This window comes from Spodoptera frugiperda, chromosome 7, assembly GCF_023101765.2.
Source record: "Spodoptera frugiperda isolate SF20-4 chromosome 7, AGI-APGP_CSIRO_Sfru_2.0, whole genome shotgun sequence".
Classification (NCBI taxonomy): Eukaryota; Metazoa; Arthropoda; class Insecta; order Lepidoptera; family Noctuidae; genus Spodoptera; species Spodoptera frugiperda.
Genome location: NC_064218.1, coordinates 4254174 through 4267287, shown reverse-complemented (window position 1 = coordinate 4267287; position 13114 = coordinate 4254174). Strand labels below are relative to the sequence as shown.

General features: G+C 35.5%; 1 protein-coding gene across 5 annotated transcripts in view; it reads left to right on the top strand.

The window, feature by feature from the left end:
• LOC118265860 (semaphorin-1A) overlaps positions 1–13114 on the top strand; it is a 337918-nt gene that overhangs the window by 308684 nt on the left and 16120 nt on the right. For all 5 annotated transcript variants that reach the window (XM_050695142.1, XM_050695145.1, XM_050695140.1 and 2 more), the window contains exons 3-4: positions 881–989; positions 9395–9590. In XM_050695142.1, coding sequence (XP_050551099.1) covers positions 881–989; positions 9395–9590 — 305 coding nt within the window. The remainder of the gene's footprint in view (positions 1–880; positions 990–9394; positions 9591–13114) is intronic.

Genomic DNA, 13114 nt, shown 5'->3' with positions numbered 1-13114 from the left:
CTGTCATAGTGAACTTTGGCCTGCCACAAACATTGGCATCCGCCTTATTTACTGTATCGCGCACAATAGCAATATACGGCTGTCAATAACCGCTTCGAGCTCTTACGAAATAACAAAAGCAGATAAGATACGTGTTCCGACGTCTCGTATTCTTCTCTTAATCAAACGTAACCACGGGGTAACGCAAACAATGTTGTAATAGGTATATAATCTTTGGTAAGTAGTCTTAACTTGGCGTAGAAATGTTTACAAACGTATTCAGAAGATCAGCTAAGCCGCACGGTCGCGACAAATTGTCACCGCAGCGAGTACCCACGAAATAAACGTCGCGGCAGTAGGAACCATTCCAACTAACTTCACCTGAAATCCTCAACTCCAAGTGCGATTAAAACCACGAACAAACATTCAGCTAACAACTATGAGTAGCGTGCCCATCGTAAAATGAACTGCGAGCCTCACACGGAGTGAAACGCCTAAAAGGTTCGGATCGCACCGTCGAGGCTCTATGTAAACTGGTTACGTGTTGGCCGGCTTTAGAAGAGGCGCAAGTAATTGGCCACAATAACAAGTCGAGTAACTTTTTTAGTTTTTTTTTCTTTTATTACGGGTTTGTGATGCTTATTAGTTTGGTAATAAAGTAATATCTGTTCTGAGACATATTATTGTCTTGTGTTTGTAATACCACATTGAAGATCGAACAATCTTTTACTAACTACAGTTTTCCTTAATAAACTACCATCTGCCTTGATATAATAAATTATCCATACATCACAACCGTGTACAAAATCTTTTTTAGCCAATTAACTTCTATCCTCCTACTCTTACGTTTACGTGATTTAGAAGCTTAGCTTTTACTAAATAAGGTCTATTTTTGTTTCAGGAACGTGGTGTACAACCTCAGTCTGACAGACCTGACGGAGCAGCGTCGGCTGGTCTGGTACTCACCAGAAAATGACGTCAAGATGTGCGTCGTCAAAGGAAAGGACGAGGTCAGTTCAGTTAACAGTTTTGTTATAAATTCTTCTTAACATTGTTATTCATCGAACCTTAAAGATTTCAAATCCTAAAGGTCATATCGTATAAATTTATTCATTCATAGAATATCTTCTGAAGATTTCTTTGAAAGAAAATGTTAAGAAATCGTTCAGTACCGTACATATTTTAACTCGAAAGATTTTATGTTCGTAGTTACTTGCTACGACGTAGTAAGATGCTACGAACTTCGTAGCGCTACGCGTAAATCGTAGCAAACTGTTTTAATTCGAATTAAGTATTTGTAATAACCATTGAGAGAAACTGTTTCAAATGTTGAAAACTAGTTAATGTAGGCTTCTAATAACTACAATCGGGTATATTATTTTAAGTAAAGCACAATGAAAGTGCGCCCGGGGCTCAATATAAATGTTACCTGCCACCATCTTGCGGCGAATAATTGAATTTTGAACGAGTCGGTCGCGTATGAAACGAGGCCTTATTCCGCTAAACGTCTCTCTACCGAATACCGGCAAATTAAAAAGCCAATCGAGTGGAAATTCGCGCTAGACTCGCACGGAAGATGTTCCACGAGGTCGTATAACTTTATTTTAGTTCGAGTTAATGAGCGACCTCATTTCGGGATTACGGAATATGAATGTGAGCGGGAGCCCGAGTGTATGGTGGCAATAACCCGTACAATATATGTAGAAATTTGTATTAACTTACTCTTATGCCATGAGGAGGATCTACAGAAGATCTGAGCTATCATGTTTCTTTTACAATCGCAGTCTCTATGCACTAGAAGTTATTTTTTGTTATAAAATTGTGTCATGATTTATGGAAAAACTCCTTTTCAATAGTATAGTAAAGCAGCATACTTGTGGTCTTATTTGCCTGATCCGAGAATTGAACCCAAATTCCATTACTCGGCAATAGCATTTGTAACCTCACAACAATCTATAAAATCTTTACTTTTAAACCACAGAGATGTAACTTCATTCATTATCATCATCATTATTGTATCAGCCATAAAACGTCCACTACTGAACATAGGCCTTCCTAGGTAACTTCATTCATTTCACACCTTCCCCTACCCCCACACAAACCAACTTTAACTCAAAAACAACCACCATAATTACATTTACGATGTTTTCCGTTGGAATTAGCATAAACTGCAATAAATATGGCTCCTTTAAAAATACCAGTGAACTATACAAACGATCGTGTTTGTTTTATGACTGCATAGTATGCCGGGGGGGAAATTAAAAGGTTGTTATGTAAAATTACCCCTTTTTACGGACCTATTATTATTGGGTAACATTTTTATGGTGGTGTTGTATAAAGGAGTTTTGTAAAGGGTTAAAAATGGCGTCGATATTTTAACCTAGCGTTTTGAGTTAACTAGAAGTTTGTGTATTCAGATACACAGGCTGCTTTTATTTTTTTATTATTTATTTAATAAAAAGATACACGGTATGACTTGTAATCTAGCGTGATATCCAACAAAACTTATATATATAGTTTGACTGTTGGATCTTATTATTTATCTACACTAGTATTTTGTTAGTTGTGATGCTCATAAAGTACACTGACTTCTGTAGCACGCTATAAAAATTATCTACCTACATATACGCACTTAACTGTTAGAACTATCAAATTCTTCGCTTCCTTTTAATTCTAACTCTAAATTAACACATATAATCACCCTAATCAAACTAATATTATAAATGTGAATCTTTGTTTGTTTGGATGTTTGGATGTTTGTCCGCCAATCACGCTGAAACTACTAAACGGATTTTAATGAAATTTGGTATACAGACAGGGTATGAGCTGACTTAGGTGATAAATGATAGGATAGATACTGCTTATACCACAGAAACATGTGCGAAGCTTGCAGGAGCCAGTACACAATAATTTACAAAGACATTCACATATAAAACAGCCAAAACCTAAGTTTAATTTTACCAAAACATTTGTTTAACGAAGTAATTTCTTGCACTATTTACTAATTCACTTGTGTTTCTCTTCCGCACCGCCGCTGCATACGTAAGGAGAAGTTTTAAAACGTTTATGCATCCATTAGTGGCACGTTGTAATGAGTTCCGATTAATGTAACTGCCACCTTCTGCCACCTTCTACCATCTACTGCCACCAACTGCCACCCACTGCCACCATCCGCTCGTGCCACTCGTTTTAATAAGTTTTTCCACTAATTGGAAACTATAAATTAATCCCTTTTTAAAGTCGCGTCTCGCGAGTAATGTGGGTATTGAGTATTTATTGGTGGTTTACTTATTTATTTGACTATCTCTATAATCAATGCGATGTGCAAACTAATTGTAGGTGTTTGCAATGTCACGCCTTTTATCCCCGAATGGGTAGACAGGGGTGCACATTACGGCATGTAATGTCGCTACTGTACAATGTACACCCACTTTTCATCATTTGCGTTATAAGTACCGTGTAATAGAGGGTGAGCCACAATTCGAGACTCCGGGCTAGAGCTAAGAAATTTTCGAAAAACCGAAAACGGCCGAGCAATACTTTGCCCGACCCGGGAATCGAACGACGAACAATCAGTCTGTAGTCTGTAATTGTAGGTACAACATAAGTAAATTGATGTACAGTCAATACAGTACGCTACTGCTTAATTAATATCCAAAATACACTTACAAAAGGCGCTCCTATACTACCTCTCATAAAAACTTAAACGCTGCTCACTTACATGTCTTTATACAAAAGCCAAGCACAAAACCTACTAATAAGCATCTCCAAAAATTACCTAACGGGCTTAAAATTAATTAACATTTCAATTAACCAAAATGTAATATACTAATAACTTCTTAAAACAAATAACAACTTTTTTAATATCAAGCCGTACATAGTAACAGCAATAGCTAGTAGCAGTATGAGTCTTAAAAGCTAACGTTAACGACCTTCGCCGCCAGAGGGCGTAACGGTCGTCAGAAAGCTAATTAAGGAACGCTTTTAAAAATATCCGCCATGTTGCTTGTATGTAGGTCACTAACCGAAATTATAATGTTTCAAAGTTTTTGTTGTGTTTATATTGTTTGGGAAATTGTATGCTATTAGCTATGTAATGCGTTTAACTGATGACTTTGAATTACTTAATCCTATTATGAGAATAGTGTAACTACCTTTATGTCTTGTTTGATTGATGTATTATTATGTATAAAGTTAGTAAGTGATATAAGGAATTTGGCTGTTTAAAATTAAAATCTGTATTTACATTGGCAAAGCACCTTACAGGTGTAAATGAAAACACTCCAGAAAAACGCTAGAATTATTTTTTGTTTTTATAATTTTAATCCTTTTTGGTTTCGTGTCATTCATGCAACATTAGCCTTAATCAATTGATTACAACTATTATTACATGGAATTCCTGAATAAAAAATATATAGAACTCGATTACCATCATTTGCTCGCAGCTTTTGGATGCGTTCGGTGTACACCCTGTATGCTTCAAATATATTGCCTAATCATTTTCTTGCTAAGCTGAATTACATCTAAAAATTTCACGTTCATAATTAAAACAATCAGTAACTTAAACGCCTGTTACACCACCCATAAACTTATGTGACAGATAGTGCATACAAATTACGTTCTTAATTCAAAGTTATTTGATACATGGCGGCTATCCAGACATTGTGAAACAAATCCTAAGTCTAACATATTCAATCTAACCAGTTCCAAGTAGTTCCAACTAAAGTATGTAATATGACGCTATCAGTTTTAATTACGTATGTTGTGGAGCACATTTATGGGATGATGAACGATCCTGGATTACCAATTCCCTGGAGTGAAGTCACGTCTCGCGCGTCTAGACTTGCAGTTAGGCATTTGAAACCAGCTTATTAAATACGAGTAGAAGTTTCATTGAGTATACTTTTACGTTACTCCATGTATATAAATAATAATTCTAAAAGTACGTTTAAAAAGATCAAATTTTAAATTTTAACTAATCGCGGATTGTACGTAAAATGCGTGTTAAAGAACGTTTTTCCATTTTAAAGTCAGATAATATACCTTACACCTTCTCCTAAATCTGAAAAACACTGTCGAAAACCGCATCAAAATCGGTTCAACTAAACCTGAGATTATCACGCACAAACCTACATATAAACGTAAACGTAAAACTGCTAATGAAAATCCCAATTAGGATAACAGACACTAGTTCAACAATGGTGAAATAACACGAATTATTTTTGTAGACTACTACTTAAAGTGCAATCTATAAAATAGAACTTATTGGTTTATTTTTCAATAGAATACGTGAAAGTTTGTACAAGTTTACTTATGAATGCTTTTGTGGAAAACAAGCGTGTTGTTTTTAAGATCGATTTTCGCGTGAAACAAACATGTTTTTAACTACTAGTTTTAAAGCGGAAAAATATGTTGTTCAATTATTTTGTTAGCTTACAGACAAACATCTCAAGTCAAACACATTGGTAGATTTCTAGGAGCTACGTGAATAGAAAATGACAGTAAAATAGAAAACTAACATTCACATCTGTTGTCTATTCACAAAAAAAACGTCGTTTAAAATTTTCCTAGAGTACGTTGACCACAAACAAAGCGTGTGTGTGTTTGTTCTTTTTACGTCCCGAAGGTTCGTCTCTCAGTTGATTGCTCAGCGCTCGCGGGACGTCGCAAATTCATGCTCCAATAGCAAGCAAGGCAAGCCTGGTCCGTGGAACTGCACGCCATTTTACTTGGTCTCGAACTGCCGCCGACGTGAGCCGACTGCCATCGGCTCCTAAACAGATTTGTTGAGTTCCGTCTTCGAGAGAATTCTAGTAACATTCTGAATTAGATTATGTAGGTGCAAAGTGGAATACATCAGTCGAGTTGTTCGTTTGATTTTCGTGTATTTTTCGCTTTGCAAAAGCCAAATGTTTAAACTTCCATCACTTTACTATGTACATGTTTGGAAAACTGCACGTTCAGAATAATTTTATCGTAAAATAATTGGTGTAGCATTATTCGCAATTTCATTAGCCCAATTTAAAGTTTAACCGTCGATGTATCCATCACTCTTACGGATTATAGCTTCAATGCGCTAAATCCGATTACATCCAGCCTGTATTTACAATTAGCTCTAATCCTAGAGCAAACAGGGCGTGTTTTATCCTAGATTTATTCGCTTACGTATTCAGCCTAGAGTGCTCTGAATGAGAAAGTAACTGGTCAAGTGAGGGTAGTGTGCGAATCGAAATGCGAACTCAACAAAGCTCCTGGTCTCGGTAGTGTAACGCACATAATGGAGGATTAGGGGTGTCGCCCACGCTTGCTTGGACTGAGTAACACTGACTGACCACTGACCAAAAGTAATTTTGCGTCGGTTAAAGATTCTATATAAGTTTCGGCTATCAGAATTTAAAAACATATCCCAAGTAATAATACGAATAATGAAGAAAATATTTCACACTTTCCAATTCTGGTAATCAGTTCGAATTCTACTTTAGTTTCTTATACAGCATTCACACTTTTGTACATGCTATCCTCCGATACATGTAATGTAACTAGTTTTATAGTCCAAGAGCAGCAACCCTACACGGTATTGCGGAATGCGTGGCGTAGGATGGGCCTCGTAACGAAATGGTCGCAGCTGACGGCACCGACTGCGGACAACGGGCTCTATCCACGCTTCCAGAAACTTCCACAACTATCTACACATACTACCTATAACAACATGAGATTTCATACAAATCTCATTACGGTTGAGCTCTATTTCTTTATGTTATGTTCTAGTGATTTTTTTATGTCTTTTTTCGCTAATAATGATAAAAAATACGTCGTTATTGTTTTATGTTTTTGTTGTTAGTTTATTAATAAAAAATCTTTACAAGTCGTAAATACCTTTATTGACACAGTTTGTTATAGATTTCTTAGAGTTTACTAATGGATTCTGTTGTAAAACATAATTTTACACTAAGCACATTGATTTAATCCGGAGCTGCGGACAAGGTTATAGGGGCTCCGGCTCAAAGCAAGAGAAGGAACGGGAGAGGTGTCAGACTCTTACCGACTAAAAACCACCCCGTTCCTACTCCTGCTTTTCGACCCGAAGCTCCAGTAAACCGTTAGGCAGTCTGCAGCTCCAGATAAACCTGCCTATTGGATACTTATATCACCATTTTACAGTAACAAAGTGCCTACAATTGGGACATTACAAACATGCAAACTGTCAATTCACACGTTTGTAATAGCCCAACTATAGATATTAGATACTTATTTAACCAATCACAAATGACATCACACGATCGAATAGTCAGACATAACAGTTATAGATGTAAGTCAATAACTTAAGCTAGAGTAAGCTAGCATAATAATATTGTTCAGCAATGCATTAGTTTCAGCCAACTTATGTAGATCCATTCAGATTAGGCACTGTTGACGCTTCCAAGTGACTCACTTACATTGTGTTTAGGTAGGTGTTAGTTATTATAGGTCGATTATACATAAATACGTGTATACTCACACACCTACTATGACTATGACTGTTAAATACCTCACCAACAACCTACTATGACTCTTAAATATGTATCTTTTTATTTCTTTCCCTTAGATGGAGTCAATCCTACTCAACATTTTTTGACGTGTAAAAGTGCCCTTTTGCAAAAACAAATTCACTGTTTCATTGTTTCAAAAACACAAACTATTATGTATAATATAAAAATTCCTGTTTATCCTTTAAAAACGTAAATAAAGATGTTGTTTTATTTACATATTAAGTTCAACAATTTTTATTTTAAAAAAACACGGATATTTTTTTCGTACAATAACAAAGACCTTTCGAAATGTAGACTTTACCTCAAGTGCAATTCAGTATATCTACCTCGTACCTCTCCTAGTCCTCTGCCCCCTCTTTATCTGCATAAAATATGATCACGTAAAGCACGGCTAGAGCACCGAGTACCAAGTACCGGGTCACTAATAAACTTCAACCATAAAACTATTAAAATAAAACTCAAAACGGTAGATTTACAGTCAGTACGAACGCTCTTTAAATTTCAATGATAAAATCTCTCTCCCACTCAAAAAGTTTTAGATATTTTTGAATTACTCGTGAAGTTTTTTATAACTAGAATATTTTTTATGATTTTTATGAAATCCCGCATGCATTATATTCACATTTACGTGTTTAGTTGTAGTGAAAACTTATACATAAAACAAAATAGTATGAACAAACTCCTAAAACGATAGATTTATTCAAACTAGTGGTCGCCTAGTGGTCGAAATTCGACCATATACGATTTAATTTACAATACCACTTAACATACGTTCAAGGATAATTTTTATTTAACTCAAACTCAAACAAACTCTTTTATAAAACTCTATTCATATGAGACGTGAAAATATCATCGCAATGTCTATCGATTTTGACGTTTTGTCAAATACGATCAGATTATACTATGCATGTGTGTGTAATGTTTTATTTATTGATTTAATGTACTTTATAAGCATTATTTTTTGATAAATATTAGCGTTCTGTACTTCTCCTACACATAAACTATAAGTGTACCAAATTTTATGCTCCTACGTCCGTGCAATTTTCGTAAAAAGCGGTCCAAAGTTTTTGCATCACGTATTAATATATAGATGTGTAAAATAAAATACAAGCTAATTTAAACCACAACAACCAAACATTAACGTTCCTTTTTCCTTAAAAAAGAAGAATCAAAAATCTAGTGTTGCATCCTTCAGCAAAATTATCCGGCCCACATGAATCGATTGTTTTATTCAAATTAATGTGTAAAATAAAATACAAGCTAATTTCAACCACAACAACAAAACATTAACGCTCGTTTTCTCTTAAAAAAGAAGATCAAAAATGTAGTGTTGCATCTTTCACTAAAATGTTCCCGCCCATCAAGCCTACGAAAGCGTTGGTAGTCCAACTAGTTATACAAAATGGCGGCTCTGACAGTGTGTTCGGATCCCATTGCTGCAGAATAGGATTACGGGCCGTACATCTGGAGGCTCATGGAAATGCAAATGCAATCATATTACCGAACTATATCGCCGATATACCTGCTCGCAGATAGATTTACTTGGACTTAATTTTACTGGCAACTGCCAACTGGCAACATTCTCCCTTACGCCGGGATTGGATTAATTTTCGAATTTAGAATTCGTTTAGAATTTGTTTTTTTTTTTTGATCTGTGGCGACTAGAGTATGGATGTATTAAAAAAATATTATTATATTTTTTTATTCAATTTGGTGTTATTAGAATTATCTTATTTTTGCGTTTACAAACTTTAAAATACACAAACAATAGTCGTAACCTTTAGAGATTATGTCCAAATGTCACTTTAAAAAGATTTTTACTTTACTTTTTCTAGATAGAATAATGTTTATCTAAAAACTCAACAAAACTTTTTTTCGTTCCACAGGAGAGCTGCCAAAACTACATACGAGTGCTGGTGTCCCTCGGTCCTGGTAGACTGCTGGTCTGCGGCACCAACAGCTTCAGACCCTTCTGTAGAGAGTACAGCGTCCAACGAGACTCCTACCACATGGAGCGAGAGAAGTCAGGGCAAGCTGTATGCCCGTACGACCCTGAACATAATTCCACCGCCGTTTACGCGGGTAAGTTAAAAGTTATTCGATTTTAAACCCTATTTATAAAGTGTTTAGGTTTACAATACTTTAGCAAATGGTGTGGCTAGACTATTGTCCAAATACTCAAACGTTACTCAATTTTAAGACGCTCTCAAAACTAGTTCTGTCCCTATCAATTCTTTACAAAATGACAGAGATTGCACTTAACTTAAAATTGAGTAGCATTTCAGTATTCGGGCGTATAATATATACTATCGCAAATGAAGTGAGTTTATCCGATTTCAAAATAACGACACTATACTCGAAAATGTTCCAATAACTAAACTCATTCTAAAAAACAAAAGCAGTTATTTGAACAAACAAGAGGGCTAGAGTACCTAGTAAATGGTGAGAGACCGACATAAGAGGGACAGTATAGAATACCTAGCTAGCAGCCTGAGTGAGCCTGACCCTAATAACATAGCCTAGATAAACATCTATCCTATTAAAACCTGTGTTAATTTTAGCGTAGAATTTAAAAGATAAGTTTGAGGTAAAACCAGCCTGTGTAACACTGGCAGCAAATTGCCTGGCAACCCTACCTACCAATTAGCACGACACTGGAATATTTTAAATTTTAAATTCGGAACAATTTTTTTATCTGTCAGAGGAAATGTTGTAGTTTTTGGTCAGGCTGGTGATTATAATGGTCACAACTATAAAGCATTCGTATGTGGATAAACTTTTTTATTTAAATAATTGAAATTTATTTTTACATTTTGCTCAATTAATTCATTCGCAAAATACGCTCACTATATTCCATTAATTACAAACTCAGACTAATTACAAAAAAGTAAACTGATGGACAACCTGATTAGCTTCGAAATACTAAAGAATGAAGCGACATGATATATTCCACATTTTTACATACAACTTTCCATCAACAGTCTACATAACACCCTTGACAATATAGCCGCAATAATCGCGTAAACACGATTAAGTTCTTAATCCAATTTACAAATGCACATCGCACAATACACACATGACTTATCTTACGATATATCTTAGAGGTGTCACAGTCGAGCGGGTTTCTAAGCATTACCATGCTCGTTAATGGTACACAACGACGGTCATGTTACACTGTATTCTGCAATTAGTTGTCTTGTATGTCCTAGGCCTAATATTGTCTATGTGTAGCTCAAGATTAATGTTGGGAAGTGCATAATCTGTGCAATGGTTGGTTTACAAGAAGTCATATTTTGATATGGTAATTGAACATTGAATTGTTAATACTTACTTTAAGACGTTCATGTAATACATATCGACGGTTAAAAGGAAATAGGGTATAAGCGACATTTTGGTCAAAAATGAGTTTATTATGCTATCCTACGTAAAATATTCCGCTCTTTCGAATGCGCTTACTCTCATGGCTCTACGATGACATTTTTGGCGTTTACACCCTAGCAAAAAAAAAAACATTTTCCTAGTATTCTTTCGACGACCGACGAGTTTAAACGGCTCTCCTGAACATTTCATTTTTTGTCGCTTATACCCTATTTCCTTTTAACCGTCGATATACTATTTTGTAGCCCCCTTAAGCGTTACGGGAAAAACTACTTAAAAACATCACCCTCTGTACAAATCACAATCGATTTCGATAAACCCCAGGTGTGGAGTGCACAGCGTATCATTAATCGCGCAGCATCTCCTGAGGGTGTTATACCAACATCCAATCTACATTTCCCCTCAAAAATCGCTCCGACGAAGAACTTCCCAATAAGCAAGATACTGGAAACATAACAAAGGCTTGTTATCAGACTAAGAACATATATAGAGTCGCAAAAACCCTTCCCGGTAACAGGGTCACATATGCTAAGGAACCCCATGGTCGTCTATTGTCAGGAAATTAGGAAAAAAAGGGAAAATCTCTTTCATAACGATTGAACCCACTTTCACAGTCTGACGGCGTACAATGGCCACTCATTGTTGCATTGTAAAGAGGTTCTCTCAATAGGTGTACGAGTGGATTATGACGTGACTGCTGTACATACGTACGTACGTGTTATAGAAATAGTTAGGATTATATGTATGACGCGATTTGGTTGCTAACAAGGACTTTTATTCTGCGGGCAAGCGGTTATTGTAGCTACTGTTTTTTGTTCATGCTTTGTATTGTACTTGAAAATAAGTATAAGCTGCCAGCTATACGTATCCTTCGATGTATTAATAGTTAGACTATCGTAAATGGATTCATTTTTACGAGACATTACTTTTTTTATAAGAGGGGAAAATCATCTGAAGACTTCTCCCGCTTTGGGTGAGGAGAGAGGGAGTGTCAGACTCTTACTGACTTTAAATGTCAGATACTTTTAAAAGATTCATTACAAATATCTACCAGTACCTATTATACAAAACCAATATTATTATTAATTTAAACCCTTGAAAACTTCACAAAGTATAGAACTTTCGTCCGAATACACTTCACAATGGCCTCCTATATTTCAAGATGGAGTCGAAAATAGAACAATACGCGATACGCCTTATATTATGATAAACAATAATACGCAAGTTCCGATGTTCTGAATACCACGCGTATTATTGCGTAGTCTAACGTATTGTTTGCATTGTTCAAGATTATGTACCACCTTATAAGAAAAAGGAAAACCTTAATCATTTTCTTAAAATAAAACTAACTGACCCGGCAAACTTATTTTTCCTCACTTTTTAAACCTTCCCTGGACTTCAACAAATAATTCGTGACCATAAAGTCCTAAATCAGTCGAACCGTTCTCGAGTTTTAACGAGACTAACGAACAGCAATTGATTTTTACATATAAAGATTATATTTGTGAGCATTTTGACAAATGCTGGATAGAAGGCTGTAAATCATTGTATTATTCACAATTAACTATACAATACGTGATGGGAAAACTACCTAATCGCTTAAAATGTTGTAAATTAAGGTTGCAGATTAGATTAGCAAAACATTGACGTACTTTTAAAAATATTGAAAAGGACATGGCTAAACCAAAGTATGGACGTCGTAACCCGTACAAATAAATATTGAATAAATATGGTACCTAGCAATAAATAAAGCCGCATAATTAAAGATTGATATTTTGTAGTTAAGAAGGTCCAGAAACTTGGCATATCTGCGCAATCCTGAAAATAAAGTAGCGCTCCTACGTCAAACAACGTTACAAAAACTTCAAAATATAACATTGCTCTGAACTTTTCCAAGGCGTTTTGAGGTACCTAAGCCGAAAGTTATTTATATATGAGGTAGATAGGTAAACAGTTCTGCTTATACTAGATAATGAACACAAAGTAACCAAGGACAGACACAAAATATATAGTAAGATTGTGCAATCTTATACAAAATATATATTTTGTGTCGATCAAAACATTTACAATTATTTGGTTTCAGAAAAAAGTCATTATATTACCGTTATTAAAAATTGATGTTCGTTTAATTATTTCGAATTGATTTTCGGGGAAACTAATGTCCTAATAATAGCTTGCAGTACTTACTTCCGTGTTGTCATGTCAAACCACAACAGAAAAAAATCAAT